The 27,259-nt window shown below is 45.5% G+C and overlaps 1 protein-coding gene and 1 long non-coding RNA gene across 5 annotated transcripts in view; one reads left to right on the top strand and one right to left on the bottom strand.

Annotated features, from left to right (window-relative positions):
- The window catches only part of DYNC1LI1 (dynein cytoplasmic 1 light intermediate chain 1), a 92,129-nt gene that overhangs the window by 33,803 nt on the left and 31,067 nt on the right, over window positions 1-27,259 (top strand). For all 3 annotated transcript variants that reach the window (XM_063922295.1, XM_063922296.1, XM_063922297.1), the window contains exons 3-8: window positions 1,313-1,429; window positions 7,602-7,832; window positions 8,763-8,932; window positions 14,552-14,645; window positions 15,788-15,923; window positions 20,665-20,776. In XM_063922295.1, the coding sequence (XP_063778365.1) occupies window positions 1,313-1,429; window positions 7,602-7,832; window positions 8,763-8,932; window positions 14,552-14,645; window positions 15,788-15,923; window positions 20,665-20,776 (860 nt within the window). The remainder of the gene's footprint in view (window positions 1-1,312; window positions 1,430-7,601; window positions 7,833-8,762; window positions 8,933-14,551; window positions 14,646-15,787; window positions 15,924-20,664; window positions 20,777-27,259) is intronic.
- The window catches only part of LOC134927592 (uncharacterized), a 137,081-nt gene continuing 117,537 nt past the window's right edge, over window positions 7,716-27,259 (bottom strand). For both annotated transcript variants that reach the window (XR_010177679.1, XR_010177680.1), the window contains exons 5-6: window positions 20,954-21,079; window positions 7,716-7,802 (exon numbers count right to left, since the gene is read on the bottom strand). This is a non-coding gene — a long non-coding RNA (uncharacterized LOC134927592). The remainder of the gene's footprint in view (window positions 7,803-20,953; window positions 21,080-27,259) is intronic.

Here is a 27,259-nt window from a genome sequence, read left to right as displayed (position 1 = left end):
CGCTCTCCCTTTCTGATTTTTCATGCTGATCGGGCAGTCGTCCACACTCGTTTAGGTTACCTACCCTAGGTGGTGACTCTGTTCCACATCATCCAGGAGATAGTGATAGTATATCACTGCTCTGAACACTTCCTCTGCGGTGGCGTCTCTGCATGTGATGAGAGCTCTATGCATTTATGTAGACAGGACCCGGGAGGTCCGCAAGTCGGACTCTTTGTCCTGTTCTACTTTCCCAAACGAAGCTGACCTATTTCGGTGCAGACTTTAGTCAGATGGCTCCGCCTTAATATTCGCCATGTGGTTACTGTTCATTCCACCCTCTAGGTGGGGGCTTCTTGGGGAACTCAGCGTGGTGCATTTGCAGAGCTCCTCTGCAAAGCAGCTATGTGGTCCTCGGGAGCGTCTTCCCCTATAAGGGGACCGCTTTAGGATGTCCCAGTGTTTCCTGTGCCCAGTAATGGACGGAAAAAGAAAATGGGATTTATGGTCTTACCTACTTAAATTCTCATGTTCATGTCCATAGGAGGCGCAGGGTGCTCACCCTGATGCACCTGGCTTGAGGGGGTTGTCCCTGTGTGCTGGTATTTGGGTCACTTTCCTGTGAATGTGTCTGCATGTATGCCGGTCTTTCTTCTCCTCGCTCCTGTGGCTGGGGCAGGGTATAGTAGAGGGTATACGGTTGTTAGGTCAACAGTCATTAGGTCGACCACTATTGGTCGACATGAGTTTTTCCCCCCAAAAAAATTTCTTCATTTTTTGACCTTTTTCATACTTTACGATCCACGTGGACTACAATTGGGAATAGTAACCTGTGCCGATCGCAGCGGTAGTGGAGAGAGGCACCTTGCCCGAAGTATGCTCGCCATGCGAGGGTGCACAGTGCACTAATTCGGATTTCCGGTCACTTAACGAAAAAAACGACACCAAAATTGTTTAAAAAACGCATGTTGACCTTTTTCCATGTCCACCTTGTTCATGTCGACCTATTTCAGGTGTCGACCAATAGTGGTCGACCTAATGACTGTCGACCTGAGTGTGCTCAACCCTATGACCAATACCCATAGTAGAGAGGGAGACTGAGCATGCTGGTAAAGAAGGTTGTAACTATTTATTTGGTGCCCACACTCTTCCTTCCAGGCTGTACCCAGTGTTCCCTTTGCCCCCTATGGACATTTTTAAATGTATTAATAGTAAAATTAAATATATAAATATTAGTGTTGCACCACACATTAAAACTTGTATCATGATAGTTTTGGTTTATAACGGAATAATTGATTTCATTCCTTTTTCCCCCAAATATTAATATTTACAGGCGAGGATGGAGCGGGTAAGACCAGCTTGATTGGAAAACTTCAGGGAATAGAAGAGTATAAGAAAGGAAGAGGAATGGAGTATCTATACATTAACGTCCATGATGAAGATAGAGATGGCAAGTGGTGTTTTTATTTGTTGTAGCATTCTAGAATAGGCCAAAGAGATGTGATTCATTATCCAAAATGCCTGGCTTTTAAGGTTATTTAAAAAAGTGTGTTTCCATGATCTACAGAATGAAACCTAAAGAACAAGTAATCATTCCCTTTCGTTTTTCACTCAACACCACCCCACTAAATTGCTGAGTAGTGCTCCCTCCAGTGCCCATCAGACATACTTATAATGACTTTTAATCACTTAACTGGTGATTATTCCCTTCAAAACCATTCATTTATATAGTTTTTTTTTTTTAATATAGTTTAAAAAGTATGTTTTAAAATATTTATTACGTCCTAGAGGATGCTGGGGACTCCTCCGTAAGGACCATGGGGATAGACGGGCTCCGCAGGAGACATGGGCATTGAAGAAAGACTTTAGATCTGGTGTGCACTGGCTCCTCCCTCTATGCCCCTCCTCCAGACCTCAGTTTGATACAGTGCCCAGTGGAGACTGGGTGCTTTTCAGAGAGCTCTCCTGAGCTTTCTGACAGAAAGTATATTTGTTAGGTTTTTTATTTTCAGGGTGCCTGCTGGCAACAGACTCCCTGCATCGAGGGACTGAGGGGAGAGAAGCAGACCTACTTCTTTGCGTTTCAAGGCTCTGCTTCTTAGGCTACTGGACACCATTAGTTCCAGAGGGAGTCAGAACACAGGTCTCACCCTGGAGTTCGTCCCGGAGCCGCGCCGCCGTCCTCCTCACAGAGCCGAAAGATAGAAGCCGGGTAAGTATGAGAAGAAAAGAAGACTTCAGAGGCGGCAGAAGACTTCATGATCTTCACTGAGGTAACGCACAGCAGTGCAGCTGTGCGCCATTGGTTCCACACGCCTCACACACGGCAGTCACTGTAAGGATGCAGGGCGCAGGGGGGGGCGCCCTGGGTAGCAATATAAACCTCATTTCTGGCAAAAGAGATATATATACAGCTAGGCACTGTATATATAAAGAGCCCCCGCCAGTTTTTATTATATTTAAGCGGGACAGAAGCCCGCCGCCGAGGGGGCGGGGCTTCTCCCTCAGCACTCACCAGCGCCATTTTCTCCACAGCACAGCTGAGAGGAAGCTCCCCGGACTCTCCCCTGATTATCCACGGTGAAAGGGGGTTTCAGAGAAGAGGGGGATGGGCACATAATTGGCAGCAAATAATAGTATTCCAGCGCTACTGGGTAAACGCATTGTGTGTTTTTCCTGGGGTATTAGCGCTGGGTGTGTGCTGGCATACTCTCTCTCTGTCTCTCCAAAGGGCCTTGTGGGGGAACTGTCTTCAGATAAGAGGATTCCCTGAGTGTGTGGTGTGTCGGTACGTGTGTGTCGACATGTCTGAGGTAAAAGGCTCTTCTAAGGAGGAGATGGAGCAAATGTGTGTGTGTGGTGTCTCCGTCGACAACACCGACACCTGACTGGATATGTGGAATTAAGTGCTGAGGTAAATTTATTGCACAAAAGATTAGAGAACAGACAGGGAATATACCCATGTCTGTCCCTATGTCGCAGGGATCTTCAGAGTCTCAAAACGCCCACTATCCAAAATAATAGACACTGATAATGACACGGAGTCTGACTCCAGTGTCGACTACGATGATGCAAAGTTACAGCCAAAACTGTCAGAAAAGTATTCAATATATGATTATTGTAATAAAAGATGTTTTGCAGATCACTGATGACCCATCTGTCCCTGACACGAGGGTAAACATGTTTAAGGGGAAGAAAGCTGAGATAACATTTCCCCCCTCTCATGAACCAAATGAATTGTGTGAAAAAGAGCGGGAATCTCCAGACAAGAAACTGCAGTTTCCCAAAAGAATTCTCATGGCGTATCCTTTCCCTGCTAGGGCCAGGATACGATGGGAATCCTCCCCTAGGGTGGACAAGGCGTTGACACGTTTACCCAAAAGGTAGCGCTGACATACCAAGATACAGCTACCCTCAGGGATCCTGCGGATAGCATGCAGAAAAGTACTTTGAAGTCCATTTACACACATTCTGGTATACTACTCAGACGATTTTGTCGGCAGGGGTTTATAGCGCTGTAGCAGCGTGGGCAGATACCTTATCAGCGGAGATTGAAACCCTAGATAAGGATACCATGTTATTGACCCTAGGATATATATAAAAGATGCTGTCTTATATATAAGACATGCCCAAAGAGACATTGGTCTACTGGGTTCTAGAGTCAACGCTATGTCGATTTCTGCTAGACGTGTCCTGTGGAACATGCAATGGACAGGTGATGCCGACTAAAAGAGGCATATGGAGGTTACCTTACAACGGTGAGGAATTGTGTGGAGAAGGGCTCTCGGACCTGGTCTCCACAGCTATAGCTGGTAAATCTGATCTTTTGCCTTATATTCCCTCACAGCCTAAGAAAGCGCGACATTATCAAATGCAGTCCTTTTGGTCGCAGAAAAACAAGAAAGTACGAGGAGCGTCCTTTCTTACCAGAGGTAAGGGCGCAGGGCACAGCTAGTTCCCAGGACCAGAAGTCCTCCCCGGCCTCTACTAAATCCACCGCATGACGCTGGGGCTCCGCTAAGGGAGTCCGCCCCAGTGGGAGCACGTCTTCGACTCTTCAGCCACATCTGAGTTCACTCACAGGTGGATCCCTGGGCAATAGAAATTGTTTCTCAGGGTTACAAGCTGGAATTCGAAGAGGTGCCTCCTCGCCGGTTTTCCTTATCGGCCCTATCGGCTTCTCCCCCAGAAAGGGAGATAATATTAAATACAATTCACACATTGTATCTCCAACAGGTGGTGCTCAAGGTTCCCCTCCTTCAACAAGGAAGGGGATATTACTCAACCTTGGCTGTAGTCCCGAAACCGGACGGTTCGGTCAGACCTATTTTAAAATTAAAATCTCTGAACCTATACTTGAAAAGTTCAAATTCAAGGTGGAATCGCTCAGAGCGATCATCGCCAGCCTGGAAGGGGGGGATTTTATGGTGTATCTAGACATAAAGGCTGCATACCTTCATGTTCCCATTTATCCACCCCATCAGGCGTACCTGAGAATTATGGTACAGTATTGTCATTACCAATTTCAGGGTAATTGGCGGAAATGATGGTGCTCCTATGCAAGCAAGGAGTCACAATTATCTCATACTTGGACGATCTCCTAATAAGGGTGAGATCAAAAGAGCAGTTGTTGAACAGCGTGTCACTTTCGCTGAAGGTGTCACAGCAACTCGGCTGGATTCTCAATATCTCGAAGTCACAGTTGGTTCCTATGACTCGTCTGCCCTTCTTGGGTATGATTCTGAATACGGAACAGAAATGGGTTTATCTTCCGATAGAGAAGGCCCAGGAACTAATGACTCTGGTAAAAAACCTATTAAAGCCAAAACAGGTGTCAGTGCATCACTGCACTCGGGTCCTGGGAAAGATGGTGGCATCTTACGGGGCCATTCCCTTCGGCAGGTTCCATGCAAGGACTTTCCAATGGGATCTACGGAATAAGTGATCCGGATCACATCTACAGATGCATCCGTTAATCACCTTGTCCCCTAGGGCCAGGGTGTCTCTCCTATGGTGGCTGCAGAGTGCTCACCTTCTGCAGGGTCGCAGGTTCGCCATCCAGGACTGGATTCTGGTAGCCACGGACGCGAGCCTCCGAGGTGGGGGAGCAGTCACACAGGGAAGAAACTTCCAAGGTCTTTGGGTCAAGTCAAAAAAACTTGTATTCAAATCAACATCCTGGAGCTGAGGGCCATATACAATGCCTTTCGGCAAGCGGAAACATTGCTTCGCAACCTACCGGTTCTGATCCAGTCAGACAACATCACCACAGTGGCTCATGTAAACTTCCAAGGCGGCACAAAGAGCAGAGTGGAAATGGCAGAAGCCACCAGGATTCTCCGCTGGGCAGAAAATCATGTAAGCGCATTTTCAGCAGTTCATTCCGGGAGTGGACAACTGAGAAGCAGACTTCCTCAGCAAACACGACCTGCATCCAAGAGAGGACTTCTTTAGGAAGCCTTCGCACAGATTGCAAGTCAGTGGGAACTGCCACAGATAGACATGATGGCGTCCCGCCTCAACAAGAAGCTACAGAGGTATTGCACCAGGTCAAGAGACCCTCAGGCAGTAGCTGTAGATGCCTTAGTGACACCGTGGGTGTTCCAGTCGGTCTATGTATTTCCCCCTCTTCCTCTCATACCCAAGGTGTTGAGAATGGTAGGAGGAAGAGGAATGAAAACAATCCTCATTGTTCCAGATTGGCCACGAAGGACCTGGTATCCGGATCTGCAGGAAATGCTCACAGAAGATCCGTGGCCTCTTCCTCTAAGACAGGACCAGTTGCAACAGGTGCCATGTCTATTTCAAGACTTACCGCGGCTGCGTTGGACGGCATGGCGGTTGAACGCCGGATCCTAGCGGATAAGGGTATTCCGGATGAGGTCATTCCTACGCTAATAAAGGCTAGGAAGGACATGACATCTAAACATTATCACCGTATATGGCGAAAATATGTTTCTTGGTGTGAGGCCAGGAATGCTCCTACGGAAGAATTCCATCTGGGCCGTTTCCTTCAGTTCCTGCAAACTGGAGTGAATTTCGGCCTAAAATTAGGATCTATTAAGGTTTGGATTTCGGCCTTATCCATTTTCTTTCAAAAGGAATTGGCCTCTCTCCCTGAAGTACAAACTTTTGTGAAGGGAGTACTGCATATTCAGCCTCCTTTTATACCTCCGGTGACGCCTTGGGACCTTAACGTGGTGTTAAGTTTCCTTAAGTCACACTGGTTTGAACCACTTAAAACTGTGGAGTTGAAAAATCTCACTTGGAAGGTGGTCATGTTATTAGCCTTGGCTTCGGCTAGGCGAGTGTCGGAATTAGCGGCTTTATCACATAAAAGCCCCTATCTGGTTTTCCATATGGATAGAGCGGAATTGCGGACCCGTCCTCAATTCCTGCCAAAAGTGGTTTCATCCTTTCATATGAACTATTGTGGTGCCTGTGGCTACGCGGGACTAGGAGGATCCCGAGTCCCTTGATGTGGTCAAGGCTTTGAAAATTTACGTGGCCAGATCGGCTACAGTCAGAAAAACAGAAGCACTGTTTGTCATGTATGCAACCAACAAGATTGGTGCCCCTGCTTTAAAGTAGACTATTGCTCGCTGGATCTGTAACACGATTCAGCAGGCGCATTCTACGGCGGGATTGCCGTTACCTAAATTGGTCAAGGCCCATTCCACTAGGAAGGTGGGCTCTTCTTGGGCGGCTGCCAGAGGGGTCTCGGCGCTACAGCTGTGCCGAGCTACTACTTGGTCGGGTTCAAACTCCTTTGCAAAGTTCTATAAGTTTGATACCCTGGCTGAGGAGGACCTCCTGTTAGCTCAATCGGTGCTGCAGAGTCATCCGCACTCTCCCGCCCGTTTGGGAGCTTTGGTATAATCCCCATGGTCCTTACGGAGTCCCCAGCATCCTCTAGGACGTAAGAGAAAATAAGATTTTAAACCTACCGGTAAATCTTTTTCTCGTAGTCCGTAGAGGATGCTGGGCGCCCGTCCCAAGTGCGGACTACTTCTGCAAGACTTGTATATAGTTATTGCTTAAATAAGGGTTATGTTATAGTCTCATCGGTCTTGGACTGATGCTATGTCGTTTTCATACTGTTAACTGGATAGTATATCACAAGTTATACGGTGTGATTGGTGTGGCTGGTATGAATCTTGCCCTTGGATTAACAAAAATCCTTTCCTCGTACTGTCCGTCTCCTCTGGGCACAGTTTCTCTAACTGAGGTCTGGAGGAGGGACATAGAGGGAGGAGCCAGTGCACACCAGATCTAAAGTCTTTCTTAAAGTGTCCATGTCTCCTGCGGAGCCCGTCTATCCCCGTGGTCCTTACGGAGTCCCCAGCATCCTCTACGGACTACGAGAAAAAGATTTACCGGTAGGTTTAAAATCTTATTTTTATGCACATCTGTATAACGGATCTCCTCATCAAAAACTGGGGGACACAGTGGGGCAGCGCGGTCGCATGTTATCTGACCATGCCAGTTAAGTGGTTAAGCTGGAGAAACTTGTGATCAGAATTATGTTTCTAAAACACATTATTAATTGTTTCTAGATATGCATATTCCAAATGTACTCTCCATGTTTCTGCATGTGATGACTTCAATTATGTCTATTGTAGATCAAACCAGATGTAATGTGTGGATATTGGATGGTGACCTGTATCACAAGGGGCTGTTGAAGTTTGCCATGGATGGCAGCTGTGCAAAAGACACATTAGTTATGTTGGTAGTAGACATGTCACGGCCGTGGTTGGCTCTGGATTCACTTCAGAAATGGGCTAGTGTTGTCCGGGAACACATTGATAAATTGAAGATTCCACCTGAAGAAATGAAGGAGATGGAAGAGAAGAGTAAGTGCAGTTGGTGTGTTCTTTGACTTCCAAAGAGGTTCTCCACAATTTATTTACAGTTCATGGTAACTTAAAAATTCACATTATTTTATTTATTTATTTATTATTATTATTATTATTATATTAATATAATAGAGTTGTACAGAGAATATTCAGTCATTTACATCAGTTCCTGCTCCAGTGGGCCTTACATTCTATATTCCCTGAAGGAAACAAAGTGATTCTGCTCAGGACAGGCAAATGAAAAATAATGTGAAAACCAACGTATTTATATGTACTTAATGGGAACACATTCCCTATGTCAATAAAGATTGTTGGTGGTGCTCCCATGGCATAAAGTAATGAATACATATTGCAGGGATTAAGGATCTTCCCTGTAGAGGGGCAGGATAGAAAGAAAAAATAACTTTTTATGCCTCAAACTGAATTTTTTTTCTTCATTCAATCCTGCCTATTTCCAGAAAAGGCCTCTGTGCAATCTATATTCCCTAACACGTACACACTAGGATTAATTTTTGTTGAGGGCGAATTATCCTACCAGTATATTTTTGGCGTGTGGGAGCAAACTGGAGTACCCAGAGAAAACCCATGCAAGCTCGGGAGAACATACAAATTCCTAACTGTTAGGGCCATGGAGGCAATCAAACCCAAGTCCTCCATGCTGTGACTCAGCAATGCTAACCACTACATTATCCATGTGGCCCTAAATATTCAAAAGTTTGAACAGAGCAAGTGATTCTTAAAAGATGTAATTAAACCATAAGGAAGTAATCTCTGCATACATTGTGACCTTCATTCTGCCTCTGGTGACTGCATTTAGTGTCCTTTGCATTTACAGGATGGAACTGTAAGCAGAAGATCTGCATTTGATGTGTGTATCTTTATTCAAATGTAACAAGTTTTTCTTGAATCCATTTGATATGTTTGCAGTGGTTAGAAATTTCCAAGAATACGTAGAGCCTGGAGAGGAATTCCCTGCCTCCCCTCAGCGAAGGAGCACATCCACACAGGACGAGCGTGACGACAGTGTGATTTTGCCATTGGGAGATGACACACTAACTCATAACCTGGGCATTCCAGTAGTAGTTGTTTGCACAAAGGTCAGTTTATTTATGGGATTTTATTTTAGATTAGGCAGTTCTGGTCACTGCTATGTACTGTAGAGCAACACAGATTGTTTGTATATCTTACATCTTTCTGAACTACAGCCTCATGGATGCCACTGGGGTACCATCACTCTCCAATATGTTCATTTTAGGTTTAAAATCTAATTATGCAACCTGTAATTAACACTTACATCTAGATAATTTAGTGGTGTTTTGTGTATATTGTTAGTGTAGTGCATCCTTCAGTTATAGGAGAGTCCAGATTAACTAAATGGGCTTATGCTGCACCCATTACAGTTAGAAGAAGAGCCTCCTTCCATGTTTTGACTCTTCTGTTGCTGGGCCGCGTATGATTTCTAAATGCCCACTGCATATAGTGTCACTCCAGTGACAGACACACACCTTAAGTCAGTAGATTTTATTAAGTCCGTGGCACCTTATTACATATAAAGCTAGGTACACACCTAAACAAAGGTGTGACGAGATGTAACAATATACACACTATGGGGATAATTCAGACCTGATCACTCGCTAGCGTTTTTTGCAGCGCTGCGATCAGGTCAGAACTGCGCATGCATGTGCACCACAATGCGCAGGCGCCTCGCACAGGTACAAAGCGGATCGTTGCTGTGCTATGGGTTTTACGAAGAATCCATTCACACAGCCGATCGCAAGGTGATTGACAGGAAGAAGGCTTTGAGGGTGTCAACTGACCGTTTTCTGGGAGTGGTTGGAAAAATGCAGGCTTGTCCAAGCGTTTGCAGGGAGGGTGTCTGACATCAATTCCGGTCCCTTACAGGCTGATCACAGGGGCTGAGTAAGTTCTGGGCAACTCACAAACTGCACAAAGTTTTTTTTGGGGCTTTTTTTTGGGGGGGGGGTTTGTACCACTCGGCTGCACATGCGATCACACACTTGCACAGCTAAAATACACTCCATGGTGGGCGGCGACTATGCGAACGCTGGACTGCAAAAACACTAGTGAGCGATCAGGTCTGAATTAGGCCCTATGACAACGCAATATATTGTTACATGCTTCAAGTAACAATACTTAGTGCAAATGCTGCTACAAAGTCTTTCCCTTCTGTACGTCCATGTGGCCAAATGTGCAAGGTCTGAAATGCTCACTTTAAGCATATGCACACTGTAATACTATGCACACCATCGGAAGCACCACCGAAACGCACACCTGCCCTATACAGGTGTATTTTCTCCATCCGACTATGGCTTCCTATAGCTGTGCATCTGAATGCAGCCACTTGCATTGACACCATTATGACACACCCACTGAATGGACCATTTTTGCGTGCACTACTAGCCACTGACCAGGAACGAACATGATTTTTCTACAACATTTCTAATACAGTTTGTCCCACTTGCAACAGCAACTTTGTACTTGCATTCTGTGTAACGCATGTGCAGCTGCAAAAACATTGCTCAACTACATGAACCTAGACCAGGGCCGGTTCTAGCCCTTTTGGTGCCCCGGGCGGAAAATAGGGGCGTGGCTTCAGAGTTGTGCCCCCTGTAGAGTAGCGCCGCTTACACAAAAAAAAAATACTTACAATCCCCGCTCCTAATTCCCGACCGCTGCAGGCCTCCGCCGTTGCCGCTCCTTTCCTCGGATCTGTGGGAGAGACATCGTGACGTCTCTACCATTGCACAGCATAGACAGACAAATATGACCCCTAGCGTCTGTGTCAGTCCCACAATGCTGTGCGCGATGACGTCATCGCGCACCGCACAGCAAAGGTCCTCTCCACGAAGGGAAACCAGACGCGTAGCGTCTAGTTCCCTTCACAGCGGGGGGCACAGTAGTGGATCTTGCCATGGTGCGGCGCTCTCCGGATAACGCCGTCTCCCTCCGGAAGACGGCACCCCGGGCAAAAGTCCTGCTTGCCCGTGGCAAGATCCGCTACTGACCTAGACATTGCGTGCGTCTCTGAATAAGGCCATTTATGTCTGCACCACCTGCACTGCAGCATGGTTTTACCAAGGTGCAAGGGTACTTGCTTGCTTTTTGCCTTAACGCCGCCTCAGAATCGGCCCCATAATCTGCAAAGTCAGGAACGACCTTTGGCATCGTAAATAGTTAAGGATGGCTGGGGAGATGTGAAGTTTCAGAATCCCCCACAAGCACTTTTTACTTCTGTGAAAAAAAAATGTACAAAAGCCTGTTATTGTCCATGAATTGCATGCTTAAAATGTGTGATTTGACAGAAGGAATGAATGTAAATAATCCTCATACCATATATACAGTACACCATGTTTTCAGTAGCAGACTGATATCCCATAAAGGAACCATTTTCAAAGTAATTCCTTAGTTTTGTTCTGTGTTGCCCAAAGAGGACGAGAAAAGACTCTTAGGGGTAAATTTACTAAGGTCCCGATTTTGACCGAGATGCCGTTTTTTCATCAAAGTGTCATCTCGGTAATTTACTAAGCAATAATCACGGCAGTGATGAGGGCATTCGTAATTTTTTGCAAGTCCAAGAAAAAAATTACGAATGAATACACCATCGGTCAAAACGCGGCTGTTTAAGTATGAATCTCGGTAATTTACTAAGAAGTGCAAAGCAAAAAAAAAACAAACACTGCCGTGAAAAATTACAACTCGTAAAAAAGTGCTTAAAAAAAACAGACCTGCTTTTTTTCCCCGTGATTGGATAGGCATGCACGGATCCATGAGATCCGTGCATGTATATCAGTGGGAAGGGGTGGCAAAGTTGTTATTTTATAAAAAAAAATTGCGTGGGGTCCCCCCTCCTAAGCATAACCAGCCTTGGGCTCTTTGAGCCGATCCTGGTTGCAGAAATATGGGGAAAAAATTGACAGGGGTTCCCCCATATTTAAGCAACCAGCATCGGGCTCTGCGCCTGGTCCTGGTTCCAAAAATACGGGGGACAAAAAGAGTAGGGGTCCCCCGTATTTTTAAAACGAGCACCGGGCTCCACTAGCTGGACAGATAATGCCACAGCCGGGGGTCACTTTGATATAGTGCTCTGCGGCCGTGGCATCAAAAATCCAACTAGTCACCCCTGGCCGGGGTACCCTGGGGGAGTGGGGACCCCTTCAATCAAGGGGTCCCCCCCCCCAGCCACCCAAGGGCCAGGGGTGAAGCCCGAGGCTGTCCCCCCCCATCCAATGGGCTGCGGATGGGGAGGCTGATAGCCTTTTGTGATAATGAAAAGATATTGTTTTTAGTAGCAGTACTACAAGGCCCAGCAAGCCTCCCCCGCATGCTGGTACTTGGAGAACCACAAGTACCAGCATGCGACGGAAAAACGGGCCCGCTGGTACCTGTAGTACTACTACTAAAAAAATACCCAAAAAAAGACAAGACACACACACCGTGAAAGTAAAGATTTATTACATACATGCACACAAACATACATACATACTTACCTTATGTTCACACGAGGGTCTGTCCTCTTCTCCAGTAGAATCCAAGGGGTACCTGTTGAATAAATTCTACTCACCAGATCGCGGGTCCCAGGCTCCTCGTAGCATCCATTTGTAATCCACGTACTTGCATAAAATAAGAAAACGGAAAGCCGAGCCACGAACTGAAAGGGGCCCCATGTTTTCACATGGGACTCCTTTCCCCGAATGCCAGAAACCCACTCTGACTGATGTCTAAGTGGGTTTCTTCAGCCAATCAGGGAGTGCCACGTTGTAGCACTCTCCTGATCGGCTGTGTGCTCCTGTACTGTATGACAGGCGGCACACGGCAGTGTTACAATGTAGCGCCTATGCGCTCCATTGTAACCAATGGTGGGAACTTTCTGCTCAGCGGTGACGTCACTTTAGGTCAACCGCAGGGCAGAAAGTTCCCACCATTGGTTACAATGGAGCGCATAGGCGCTACATTGTAACACTGCCGTGTGCCGCCTGTCATACAGTACAGGAGCACACAGCCGATCAGGAGAGTGCTACAACGTGGCACTCCCTGATTGGCTGAAGAAACCCACTTAGACATCAGTCAGAGTGGGTTTCTGGCATTCGGGGAAAGGAGTCCCATGTGAAAACATGGGGCCCCTTTCAGTTCGTGGCTCGGCTTTCCGTTTTCTTATTTTATGCAAGTACGTGGATTAAAAATGGATGCTACGAGGAGCCTGGGACCCGCGATCTGGTGAGTAGAATTTATTCAACAGGTACCCCTTGGATTCTACTGGAGAAGAGGACAGACCCTCGTGTGAACATAAGGTAAGTATGTATGTATGTTTGTGTGCATGTATGTAATAAATCTTTACTTTCACGGTGTGTGTGTCTTGTCTTTTTTTGGGTATTTTTTTAGTAGTAGTACTACAGGTACCAGCGGGCCCGTTTTTCCGTCGCATGCTGGTACTTGTGGTTCTCCAAGTACCAGCATGCGGGGGAGGCTTGCTGGGCCTTGTAGTACTGCTACTAAAAACAATATCTTTTCATTATCACAAAAGGCTATCAGCCTCCCCATCCGCAGCCCATTGGATGGGGGGGGACAGCCTCGGGCTTCACCCCTGGCCCTTGGGTGGCTGGGGGGGGGGACCCCTTGATTGAAGGGGTCCCCACTCCCCCAGGGTACCCCGGCCAGGGGTGACTAGTTGGATTTTTTATGCCACGGCCGCAGGGCACTATATCAAAGTGACCCCCGGCTGTGGCATTATCTGTCCAGCTAGTGGAGCCCGGTGCTGGTTTTAAAAATACGGGGGACCCCTACTCTTTTTGTCCCCCGTATTTTTGGAACCAGGACCAGGCGCAGAGCCCGATGCTGGTTGCTTAAATATGGAGGAACCCCTGTCATTTTTTTTCCCATATTTCTGCAACCAGGATCGGCTCAAAAAGCCCGAGGCTGGTTATGCTTAGGAGGGGGGACCCCACGCAATTTTTTTTATGGATTTTACAGTGTTTAATTTAAAAAAAAAAAAATGAACCCCAGCACGGATCACACAGATCCGGCCGAGATTCATTGTAAAAAAGTCGGCAGTGTTTTGCTAATCACTGCCGTTAAAAACTGAAAAAAAAAACGAATGACATCGACATCTGAAAACCCGAAAAGGCAAAATACGGCAGCTTAGTAAATCCATCGTAACAAATTCAAAAAGTTGCAGTTTTACACTTTCGATGTCATTCGTGATTATTCTCCCACCAAATCGGGAGAATTACGAATCTTAGTAAATTTACCCCTTAGTTGGGGGCACTCTTATATAATGATAATACTAACCTTTTATTATAACGTCTCAAAACCCCCCACAAAACCATTACTGATAATACTTATCTTTCTCAAAAAAACCTTTATCATTACATAAGAGTCGTCTTTTCTCTTTCTCAACACATATTGCATTTTCTGACTCTGGTGGAGCACCAATGGACCCAAAATAAATAAAATAAATAATAATAATAATAATAATATATATATATATATATATATATATATATATATATATATATATATATATATATATATATATATATATATATATCATACATACACACACACGCACTATATTTTTTTTATTTCAGCGAATGGGCGTGTAGGAGCCAAAGTGCATTGCATTACACAGGGCCTACAGTGCTGTTAACATGGCCCGGAGAATAACTCGTATTTTAATCAACTGTATTTCTTTGTTATAGTGTGATGCCATTAGTATTTTGGAAAAAGAACACGACTATACAGATGAGCACTTCGACTTTATTCAGTCGCATATCAGGAAGTTTTGTTTACAGTGTATCCTTCTCTAATCTATAGAAGAAAAGATGCAGCTAAAGGTTCAAACATCACCTCTATGATTGTTTTGAATAGGAGAGTATTCTTGAATCTTTATCCTGTAAGTGGCATTTGTGGTGTAGTGAGATAAAGTTCCAGAGTGTATAATGGGCCATCCCTTTTTTAAAACTTGATAAAATTAAAATTCTTTTTAGGATTATTTCTTCACTATGTTAAGAATTAGATGAGTGGATATGTTATACCCCTTTCACACTGCCAATGCCGGATCTCACCCGGGAATTGGAAACTGGTCCTTCCCGGGTGGGATCCGGCATTGGCAGCTGCTGCAGGCTTTCCCGACCCGGGCGGGTTGCCATAGCAGCGGGGGGGGGGGGGGGGGGGGGGGGGGGGGGGGGGGGTGGAGGCGGCCCTGGGAGATGAGATCATCTCCGCGCCACCTCTCCCTATCTAGTAAAAGGGTCCCGGGTCGCATCAACCCCGGGAGCCCGTTTACGCAGCCACTGGCCCGGTATTCAACCCGGGTATAACACTGCTTTATACCCAGGTTGAATTGCCGGGTCAGGCGACCCGGGATTTCGGCTATGCCCCTTTCACACCGCATGCCGACCCGTGTTGACCCGGCAATATATATCGATACCGGGTTATTTGTGCGGTGTGAAAGGGGTATTCGTTAATATGACATTGTGTACCTAAAGCAGGGATGGGGAACCTTCAGGCCCTCAGCGTCAACTGTTGTTGAACTACACATCCCAGCATGCCCTGCAACAGTTTTAGCATGGCCAAATAGCAAAATTGTAGCAAGGCATGCTGGTATGTGTAGTTCAACAACAGCTGGAGGGCCGAAGGTTCCCCATCCCTGACCTAAAGCATTATATACTATACAACCACTTGCATTTATGACCATTGATCACTTATCTGATGTGTCACCACCTAGTTTTATTTTGGTTGTGCATTTTAAACTTATGATCTAATGGCAAATGTTATAATATTCATTTTTGAAAAGTGTGTATCCCCGGAGACCTTCATTTCTGCAGCCTATATCCAACCAATAAAGTGGTATATTTAAAAAAAGAAAAGTGAAAAAAGTATTTAAAAATAATAAATTATAATTATGAATTTTTCCTTGACTAATTTATGCTAAGATGGTGCAGCACTAATATATACGTCCATAAAAGAGAACAAAAACATTGACGTAGTATATAAATATATTGTTCAACAATTATATGGATTTCCCTTCAATTTGCCTGCTGTGGTGGTGGAAAAGGAAGCAGTATTTATGTAAGTATCTAAAATAAAGCATAATGTGCGGTAGGTCACATTAATCACCCTATTTTGTGTCATCTCTTCTAGGTGCGACCTATTCCACCCAGAGTAATCCTACGTAGTTCGGCCAATACGGCAGCCTCACCACTGGTAACTTTTCATGGGTGGAATGGATAACCAGTGGAGTTTGTTAGCCAAAATGACTGTTTCAATCCTGCATTATGCCTACTCTCTCTAGATATTCCCCTTTTTTTTTTTTTGTGTGTTTTTTTGAAATGCTGTAACACTAAATCATCTGTAACATGTGCTATGTTTTTGATCTCTGTAAAGCACCTAGAGTCTTATTGGAGGTTCTATATAAATTTTTTAGCATTTAAGGCTGTTGGGTTGAACAATTGTTTTTCCATCCATTAGACATAGGTCTTAAGCAAATCCTATACTGGAAAATGAGTTGCAACTTTACATGGGCACTGTTTTTTCCAATAAACGTTCTCAAACGTTGCTTCTGCCCTTTATCACTTTGTATATGCATAAAAAATGATATAGAGCCTAATTCTTAGTTGGATATACTGTAAGTACAAATGTGGATGGAACTTGTCGTTATCTGCAGACACAACTGCATGCTCCCGCACCATGCATACACATGGAGATTGATAGAGTGGATGGATTGATCGGACTTTTAATGGACCATTATATGCGTGAACTGGGAGTTTCTTGGTTGCGACCCTGTGATCGCAACAAACTGTTCCTGTCTAGTGTCATGGGCGTGTTGCTTCTATGCTCGTTTACATTGTGCGGATGGAGATTGAATGTGCCAAGAATGGGACTGATGCAAGTCCATACACTAATGCTGATGACTGCGGACGTAAAAACAGTGGGTGGGAGATGGCCTTCCACATGCAGACGCACAAATAATTGGCATATATGGGCGGATAGTCAGCGTAAGTGGAGATTATTGGAAAAGCCCTTGAGAGGGAAGACCATTAAAGGTAATAAATAAATAAAGAAGACCCTACGGAATCTTCTTACTCAAGGTTCTAGTAAGCATACATGAAACCTGATTTCTTGTGTCTGCTTTTGGATTGAATAATAACCTTATTGGATGCTATTTGGATTATGGGATCTATCTTCATATTAGTTATTTTTGACAGGAAAGAGAATTGCTTGTTTACTGCATTACACTAAGAATATATATTTATACAATACTGTGCAAAAGTTTTAGACCGTTATGGACAACATTTTATAAAAGCTGCAAAGTAAGAATGCTTTCAAGAATAGAAGTGTTAATATTTTTTTATCATTTAACAAAATGCAAAGTGAATGCATAGAAGAAAAATCTAAATGGGTATGGGACTCGGGGTCAACAGTGTCTAGGTCGACACATGTCGACACCCATTGGTCGACAGTGACTAGGTTGACACAGCAAATGGGTCGACATGGCCATTAGGTCGACATGGAACAAAGTCGACATGGAAAAGGGTCGACATGAGTTTTTGATGCATTTTTGTTAACGTTTTCTTCGTAAAGTGACTGGGAACCCCAATCAGTGCACCGTTGCCCCTCGCAGCTTCGGGCAAGGTGCCTCGCTCTGCTACCACTGCACTCGACACAGGTTACCGTTCCCAATTGTAGTCCACGTGGATCGTAAAGTATAAAAAAGTAAAAAAAAAAAAAAAAAAAGTGAAAAACTCATGTCGACCTTTTTTCATGTTGACCTAATGGCTGAGTCTACCTATTTCTTGTGTCTACCTACGCAATGTCGACCTAGACAGTGTTGACCTAGAGTCTGGATGCCATCTAAATCACATCCATATTTGTCGTGAACACCCTTTGCCTTCAAAACCACATCAATTCTTCTAGGTACCCTTTCAGGGATTTTGTAGGATTATAGGCCCTCATTCCGAGTTGCTCGCTAGCTGCTTTTAGCAGCAGTGCAAACGCTAAACCGCGCCCTCTGAGAGTGTATCTTAGCTTAGCAGAAGTGCGAACGAAAGGATCGCAGGACGGCAGCAAAAAATTTTCATGCAGTTTCTGAGTAGCCGCAGACCTACTCCTACCTTGCGATCAGTTCAGTCTGTTTAGTTCCTGTTTTGACGTCACAAACACGCCCTGCGTTTCCCGAGGCACGCCTGCGTTTTTATCTGACACCCACACTCCCGGAAAATGGCCAGTTACCTCCCAGAAATGCCCCATTCCTGTCAATCACTCACCGAACAGCAGTGCGACTGAAAAGAGTCGCTAGACCTTGTGTGAAACTGCATCGGCTTTTGTGAGAGTACTTCGCGCATGCGCAGTGCGCACCATATGCATGCGCAGAAGTGCCGCTTTTTTTCCTGATCGCTGCGCTGCGAACAACGGCAGCTAGCGATCAACTCGGAGTGACCCCCATAGTTAGGTGTATGATTAACCAATCATACGGTGATACTGATCATTTTCATTTGTAGGTTGAAACAGTCATTAACAGAAACAACTGTGTAGGAGGCTTAAAACGGGGTGATGAACAGCCAAACTCTGCTACAAAGGTGAGGTTGTGGAAGACCGTTTCATATGACAAGACTGAGCACAGCAACAATACACAAGGTTGTTATACTGCATCAGCAAGGTCTCTCCCATGCAAAGATTTCTAAGCATACTGGGGTTTCAAGATGTGCTGTTTAGTTCTTTTGAACAAGCACAAAGAAACTGGCAACGTTGAGGACTGTAAACGCAGTAGTCGGCCAAGGAAACATTGTGCATCAGATGAAAGACACATCATGATTACTTCCCTTCGGAATTGGAAGATGTCCAGCAGTACCATCAGCTAGAACTGGCAGAAACCAGTGGGACCCAGGTTCACCTACCCCCTGTTTGGAGAAGTCTGTCCAGAAGTGGGTTTCATGGAAAAATTGTGGCCAAAAAGCCAAACTTTCGATGTGCAAACAAGGCCAAGCGACTCAACTATGCATGAAGACATAGGAACTGGGATGCAGAAAAATGGCAGCAGGTCATCTGGACTGATTAGTCAAAAGGTAAAATATTTGGCTGTAACAGAAGGTAGTTTGTACGCCAATGGACTGGAGTGCAGTAGAATGAGTGTCTTCAGGCAACAGTAAAGCATGTTGGAGGTTACTTGGAAGTTTGAGGCTACTTTTCAGCAGATGGAGATGAGGATTTTCAGGATTAATGGTGTCCTCAATGTTGAGAAATACAGTTAGGTACTTAACCATCATGTAATACCATCAGGGAGGCATCCAGATTTATTCTGCAGCAGGACAACTACTCCAAACATACAGCCAATATCATTAAGAACTATCTTCAGAGTAAAAAAAATAGAGTCCTGGAAGTGATGATATGGCCCCCAGAGAGCCCTGATCTCAACATCCTCAATCTGTCTGGTATTACATGAGGAGACAGAAGCATTTGAGCTAGCCTACTTCCACAGAAAATTTGTGGGTTCCCCAAGATGTTTGGAACAACGTCCCTGCCGAGTTCCTTCAAAAACTACGTGCAAGTGTACCTTGAAGAATAGATGCTGTTTTGAAGGCAAAGGGTGGTCACACCAAATATTGATTTGATTTAGATATGATTTTTGTTTATTCACTTTGCATGTTAATGGATAAAAAATAAACTATTAACCCTTCTATTTTGAAAGCATCCTTACTTTGCAGCAATTTTTCCACACCTGCTAAAAACATTTGCACCTTACTGTACATGTCCCAAGTGAAAAAGGGCAGAAGCAACATTTGAGAGGTTATAGGAAGCACAAAGTACCCATGTAATTTTTTTACAAAAAGAAAATTCTTGCGTTGTTGGTGGGTGTTAGGTTTTTTTGCATTTTTTTCTTAATTAGCTGCAGTGTTTATAGAGGAAGCGGTTGAAATACCGCCAGTCGGGTGTTGTATTACTGTGACAGCCTTTTGTTGACATGCTGTCACAGTAATACATTTTGAATTCTATAAAACCCTTGTTTTATACGGTTTCTCTAATGTGTACTAGTTTTTCTTTTTAGATTGATTTCCAATAAAAGTTACGTTTTAATTATAAGCGTGTCCCCACAAAAATAGTCTATCTTGCCATAACATAAGGCTCATACACACTAGCCGATTTTGAGCTCAAAGTAGTTCACTTTTGGCAGTGAGCGTTGATGCGTGCTCCCACATCATTGCTGGCCGCCGCAGTCCGTCGGGCTGTTTGAACAGCCGAGTGAAGCACTTTCCACAGTCTCCTACTGTGGAAAGTGCGTCACCCCCGTGAACATCGCTGGGCACAGTGAAAATCACTCAGTGTGTATGCCCTGAGCTATGCCTGCGATGTTCACATCATCGCTGGGCAAAAACGCCCAGTGTGTATGCACCCATACAGTTACTCTTGACTCTAGGGGAGCACCACCGGAACAGTAGGAGATATCCTTATGATCATACATTAGGTCAGATACCTTTATTTAAACAGGAGATTCATTATATACTTACCGGTTACAAGATTAAATTCTGTTTTCAAAATAAACGGCTATACCTGTTCGGACCATCCTCCTTTCCTAAATTAATTAGTGCCTCAGTTATTTTGATTTAACCTTCTGCGCTCAAGCATGTGTAGCAGGAAACTCTGCCTTATTTGATGTATGTTATTATCAATAATAAACACTTTCTTTATTTTTCAAAAATGGCTTTGTGCTGTCTTGTAAATGGTGACGCTCTTTGCTGGCTTGATAACAGGTTTGGAAACTAATGTAGAGTTTAGAAAACTGATATCTTATTTCTGCAATTACATCTTTCTCCAGTCCAGCAGGATGGGACAATGATAAGAAAATAGGAATTTTACATGAAAATTTTCAAAAGCTAAAACCAGAAGACACTTTTGAAGATGTTATCACTAAGCCACCTGTGCGAAAGGTAATTTAACATTTTGCTACTTTTGCATTTATAAATGTATAATTTACTCCTCATTCTATACACAAGTGATTTAATACAGTAATTTAAACCTTTTTATGAATAGATGGGCAAAAGAAACCAGTTGGTTACAGATCACTGTATTACTAGAATTAAGGGAAAATTTTCAGGCGACATTACCTGGGAGTTATTGTTGTGAGACAAAGTTCCTACGTTCCTGTATGAGTGCACTATTTGTAGGATTACTCTTCAATAAAACCTTTATACACTTCTGAAAACATAAGTGCTGGTTCTATCTTCATCCTGCTGGGATGTGGAAGAAAAAAGGGGTGGTGGGGGGGGGGGGGGGGGTTGCACAGACATATATGTTTGCTATATCAATAGTTTCAATAAGTCGCATAAGGTCCTTTTCCATAAGTTTCAATCTAGTTGTTGTACATATCAATTTTATTACATGGGAGGTGCTCCTAGGAATAAGTTAGAAACATATGAAGACCAGAAGAAGGCATTATTCCCTATTGTGGGCACACTTGGACTTCGTGACAATAATCTTAAAGTCCGATATCGTCAGTGATATCTGACCACTAGTGTTAAAATATAACTTTTATTTATTAATATCTTAAAACATCTGCGAAAATATTGTGCAAGTGAAAAAGAAAGTGAAAATAATAAACAAATGTGAAATAAAAATTCAGCCACTGCAGTCTTCAAGTTCTTCACTCTCTCTCAAGTGTTCAGAATGTATCCATATTTGTTGCAATATACTCTTTCTTAATATCCTAATGGAAACAGTTGTATACTTTAAATGTAACACTGTGAGATGACTGATTCCACTGCCTGGGACTGGGTTGTCTTCTTCATTTACAGTCTCTCTCGGTATTGACAATGTGCGCATCACTGTCTCCACAAATATATTCTATATATAATTAGACAGTACCATGTCCTGTCTTCTGCTTGTCATTATGTCCTGCTTACCAGGTTAAAGTGGATGTCTATCTCACTGGATTATCTTTTGTAGCCTCCCAACACAAGAATAATAGGTTATAAAGACTCTAATGTGATAATTCCCTTTACTGTATTATCGCCTCTTCATTAAGACCATCCAATCCAAAATAATTATTTTATCTATAGATATAGTGTCATGCTAGTCATATAGTTATACTGATAATGGGCGCATAAATATGACACAACACTGTCAGTTGGATTAGAAAAGCATATTGATTTTACATACACTGCTCCAAAAAATAAAGGGAACGCCAAAATAACACATCCTAGATCTGAATGAATTAAATATTCTTATTAAATACTTTGTTCTTTACATAGTTGAATGTGCTGACAACAAAATGACACAAATTATCAATGGAAATCAAATTTATTAACCCATGGAGGTCTGGATTTGGAGTCACACTCAAAATTAAAGTGGAAAAACACACTACAGGCTGATCCAACTTTGATGTAATGTCCTTAAAACAAGTCAAAATGAGGCTCAGTAGTGTGTGTGGCCTCCACGTGCCTGTATGACCTCCCTACAACGCCTGGGCATGCTCCTGATGAGGTGGCGGATGGTCTCCTGAGGGATCTCCTCCCAGACCTGGACTAAAGCATCTGCCAACTCCTGGACAGTCTGTGTTGTAACGTGGCGTTGGTGGATGGAGCGAGACATGATGTCCCAGATGTGCTCATTTGGATTCAGGTCTGGGGAATGGACGGGCCAGTCCATAGCATCAATGCCTTCGTCTTGCAGGAACTGCTGACACACTCCAGCTACATGAGGTCTAGCATTGTCTTGCATTAGGAGGAACCCAGGGCCAACCGCACCAGCATATGGTCTCACAAGGGGTCTGAGGATCTCATCTCGGTACCTAATGGCAGTCAGGCTACCTCTGGCGAGCACATGGAGGGCTGTGCGGCCCCCCAAAGAAATGCCACCCCACACCATTACTGACCCACTGCCAAACCGGTCATGCTGGAGGATGTTGCAGGCAGCAGAAGTTCTCCTTGGCGTCTCCAGACTCTGTCATGTCTGTCGCATGTGCTCAGTGAGAACCTGCTTTCATCTGTGAAGAGCACAGGGCGCCAGTGGCGAATTTGTCAATCTTGGTGTTCTCTGGCAAATGCCAAACGTCCTGCACGGTGTTGGGCTGTAAGCACAACCCCCACCTGTGGACGTCGGGCCCTCATACCACCCTCATGGAGTCTGTTCCTGATCGTTTGAGTAGACACATGCACATTTGTGGCTTGCTGGAGGTCATTTTGCAGGGCTCTGGCAGTGCTCCTCCTGTTCCTCCTTGCACAAAGGCGGAGGTAGCGGTCCTGCTGCTGGGTTGTTGCCCTCCTACAGCCTCCTCCACGTCTCCTGATGTACTGGCCTGTCTCCTGGTAGCGCCTCCATGTTCTGGACACTACGCTGACAGACACAGCAAACCTTCTTGCCACAGCTCGCATTGATGTGCCATCCTGGATGACCTGCACTACCTGAGCCACTTGTGTGGGTTGTAGGGAGGTCATACAGGCACGTGGAGGCCACACACACTACTGAGCCTCATTTTGACTTGTTTTAAGGACATTGCATCAAAGTTGGATCAGCCTTGGGTGTGTTTTTCCACTTTAATTTTGAGTGTGACTCCAAATCCAGACCTCCATGGATTAATAAATTTGATTTCCATTGATAATTTCTCTAACGTCCTAGTGGATGCTGGGGACTCAGTAAGGACCATGGGGAATAGACGGGCTCCGCAGGAGACTGGGCACTCTAAAGAAAGATTCAGTACTATCTGGTGTGCACTGGCTCCTCCCTCTATGCCCCTCCTCCAGACCTCAGTTAGAATCTGTGCCCGGCCAGAGCTGGGTGCTCCTGGTGGGCTCTCCTGAGCTTGCTAGAAAAGAAAGTATTTTGTCAGGTTTTTTATTTTCAGAGAACTTCTGCTGGCAACAGACTCTCTGCTACGAGGGACTGAGGGGAGAGAAGCAAACCTACTCACGGCAGCTAGGTAGCGCTTCTTAGGATACTGGACACCATTAGCTCCAGAGGGATCGAACACAGGTACCTAACCTTGATCGTCCGTTCCCGGAGCCGCGCCGCAGAAGCAGCAGAAGCATGAAGACATCGAAATCGGCGGCTGAAGACTCCTGTCTTCACTTAAGGTAGCGCACAGCACTGCAGCTGTGCGCCATTGCTCCCACAGCACACCGCACACTCCGGTCACTGTAGGGTGCAGGGCGCAGGGGGGGGCGCCCTGGGCAGCAATTAATTACCTTTTTGGCAAAAATAGACATATATACAGTCTGGGACTGTATATATGCCCGAGACCCCGCCATTTTTTACACATTAAAGCGGGACAGAAGCCCGCCGCTGAGGGGGCGGGGCCTTCTTCCTCAGCACACCAGCGCCATTTTCTCTTCACAGCTCCGCTGGAAGGACGCTCCCCAGGCTCTCCCCTGCAGTATACAGGTGCAATAAAGGGTAAAAAAGAGAGGGGGGGCACATAAATTTAGGCGCAGAGATATATTTAACAGCAGCTACGGGGTAAACACTAAGATACAGTGTAATCCCTGGGTTATATAGCGCTGGGGTGTGTGCTGGCATACTCTCTCTCTGTCTCCCCAAAAGCCTTTGTGGGATCCTGTCCTCAGTCAGAGCATTCCCTGTGTGTGTGCTGTGTGTCGGTACACCTGTGTCGACATGTTTGATGAGGAAGGATACGTGGAGGCAGAACAAGTGCAGCTGAGTGTGGTGTCGCCGCCGACGGTGCCGACACCTGATTGGATGGATATGTGGAAGGTGTTAAATGATAATGTAAACTCCTTGCATAACAGATTGGATAAAACTGTAACCTTGGGACAGTCAGGGTCTCAACCCATGCCTGATCCTACAGCGCAGAGGCCCTCAGGGTCTCAAAAGCGCACACTATCCCAGATAGTTGACACAGATGTCGACACGGAATCTGACTCCAGTGTCGATGACGATGAGGCAAAGTTGCAGCCTAAAATGACTAAAGCCATCCGCTACATGATTGTAGCAATGAAGGATGTATTACACATTTCTGAGGAAAATCCTGTCCCTGACAAGAGGATTTATATGTATGGGGAGAAAAAGCATGAAGTGACTTTTCCCCCTTCACATGAATTAAATGAATTATGTGAAAAAGCGTGGGATTCCCCTGACAGGAAGGTGATAATTTCCAAGAGATTACTTATGGCGTATCCTTTCCCGCCAACGGACAGGTTACGCTGGGAATCCTCCCCTAGGGTAGACAAGGCGTTGACACGCTTGTCTAAGAAGGTGGCCCTGCCGTCTCAGGATACGGCCGCCCTAAAGGATCCTGCGGATAGAAAGCAGGAAGCTATCCTGAAGTCTGTTTATACACATTCTGGCACACTGCGGAGACCAGCAATTGCTTCGGCCTGGATGTGTAGTGCGGTAGCTGCATGGACGGATACTCTGTCTGAGGAGATAGATACCCTGGACAGGGACACTGTTCTACTGACCCTGGCACATATCAAGGACGCGGTCCTATATATGCGGGATGCCCAGAGGGACATTTGCCTGCTGGGCTCTAGAGTAAACGCAATGTCCATTTCTGCCAGAAGGGTCTTATGGACTCTGCAATGGACAGGGGATACCGACTCTAAAAAACTCATGGAGGTTTTACCTTATAAGGGTGAGGAATTGTTTGGGGACGGTCTCTCGGACCTAGTTTCCACAGCTACGGCTGGGAAGTCAAATTTCTTGCCTTAAGTCCCTCCACAGCCTAAGAAAGCACCGTATTACCAAATGCAGTCCTTTCGTTCTCAGAAGAGCAAGAAGGTCAGAGGTGCGTCCTTTCTTGCCAGAGGCAGGGGTAGAGGAAAAAAGCTGCACCATGCAGCTAGTTCCCAGGAACAAAAGTCTTCCCCGGCTTCCACTAAATCCACCGCATGACGCTGGGGCTCCACAGGCGGAGCCAGGAGCCGTGGGGGCGCGTCTCCGACATTTCAGCCACCAGTGGGTTCGCTCACAGGTGGATCCTTGGGCTATACAAATTGTGTCTCAGGGATACAAGCTGGAATTCGAGGTGACGCCCCCTCACCGTTACCTAAAATCGGCCTTACCAACTTCCCCCATGAAAAGGGAGATAGTGTTGGCGGCAATTCACAAACGTTTTCTCCAGCAGGTGGTGGTAGAGGTTCCCCCCCTTCAACGGGGAATGGGCTACTATTCCACTATGTTTGTGGTACCGAAACCGGACGGTTTGGTCAGACCCATTTTGAATTTAAAATCCCTGAACATTTATCTGAAGAAATTCAAGTTCAAAATGGAATCGCTCAGAGCGGTCATTGCAAGCCTGGAAGAGGGGGATTTTATGGTGTCTCTGGACATCAAGGATGCTTACTTGCATGTCCCCATTTATCCGCCTCATCAGGAGTACCTCAGGTTTGTGGTACGGGACTGTCATTACCAATTCCAGACGTTGCCGTTTGGCCTGTCCACGGCACGAGAGTTTTTACCAAGGTGATGGCGGAAATGATGGTGCTCCTTCGGAAGCAAGGGGTTACAATTATCCCATATTTGGACGATCTCCTCATAAAGGCGAGGTCCAGGGAGCAGTTGCTGATGAGCGTAGCACACTCTCAGGAAGTGTTGCGTCAGCACGGCTGGATTCTGAACATTCCAAAGTCGCAGCTGATTCCTGCGACGCGTCTGCCCTTCCTGGGCATGATTCTGGACACAGACAAGGTGTTTCTCCCGGAGGAGAAGGCTCAGGAGCTCGTGACTCTGGTCAGAGACCTCCTAAAGCCAAAACAGGTGTCGGTGCATCACTGCACACGAGTCCTGGGAAAGATGGTGGCGTCATACGAAGCCATTCCCTTCGGCAGGTTCCATGCAAGGATCTTTCAGTGGGATCTGCTGGACAAGTGGTCCGGATCGCATCTTCAGATGCATCGGATGATCACCCTGTCCCCCAGGGCCAGGGTGTCTCTTCTGTGGTGGCTACAAGGTGCTCACCTCCTCGAGGGCCGCAGATTCGGCATACAGGACTGGGTCCTGGTGACCACGGATGCAAGCCTCCGAGGGTGGGGGGCAGTCACTCAAGGAAGAAACTTCCAAGGGCTGTGGTCAAGTCAGGAGACTTGTCTGCACATAAATATCCTGGAGCTACGGGCCATATACAACGCCCTGAGTCAAGCGGAGCCTCTGCTTCGAGACCAACCAGTGCAGATTCAGTCAGACAACATCACGGCAGTCGCTCATGTAAACTGCCAGGGCGGCACAAGAAGCAGGGTGGCAATGGCGGAAGCCACCAGGATTCTTCGTTGGGCGGAGAATCACGTGCAAGCACTGTCAGCAGTGTTCATTCCGGGAGTGGACAACTGGGAAGCAGACTTCCTCAGCAGACACGACCTCCACCCGGGAGAGTGGGGACTTCATCAAGAAGTCTTCACGCAGATTGTAAATCGATGGGAACTGCCACAGGTGGACATGATGGCGTCCCGCCTCAACAAAAA

This window comes from Pseudophryne corroboree, chromosome 5, assembly GCF_028390025.1.
Source record: "Pseudophryne corroboree isolate aPseCor3 chromosome 5, aPseCor3.hap2, whole genome shotgun sequence".
NCBI lineage: Eukaryota > Metazoa > Chordata > Amphibia > Anura > Myobatrachidae > Pseudophryne > Pseudophryne corroboree.
This window is presented reverse-complemented; position numbering and strand designations above follow the sequence as displayed.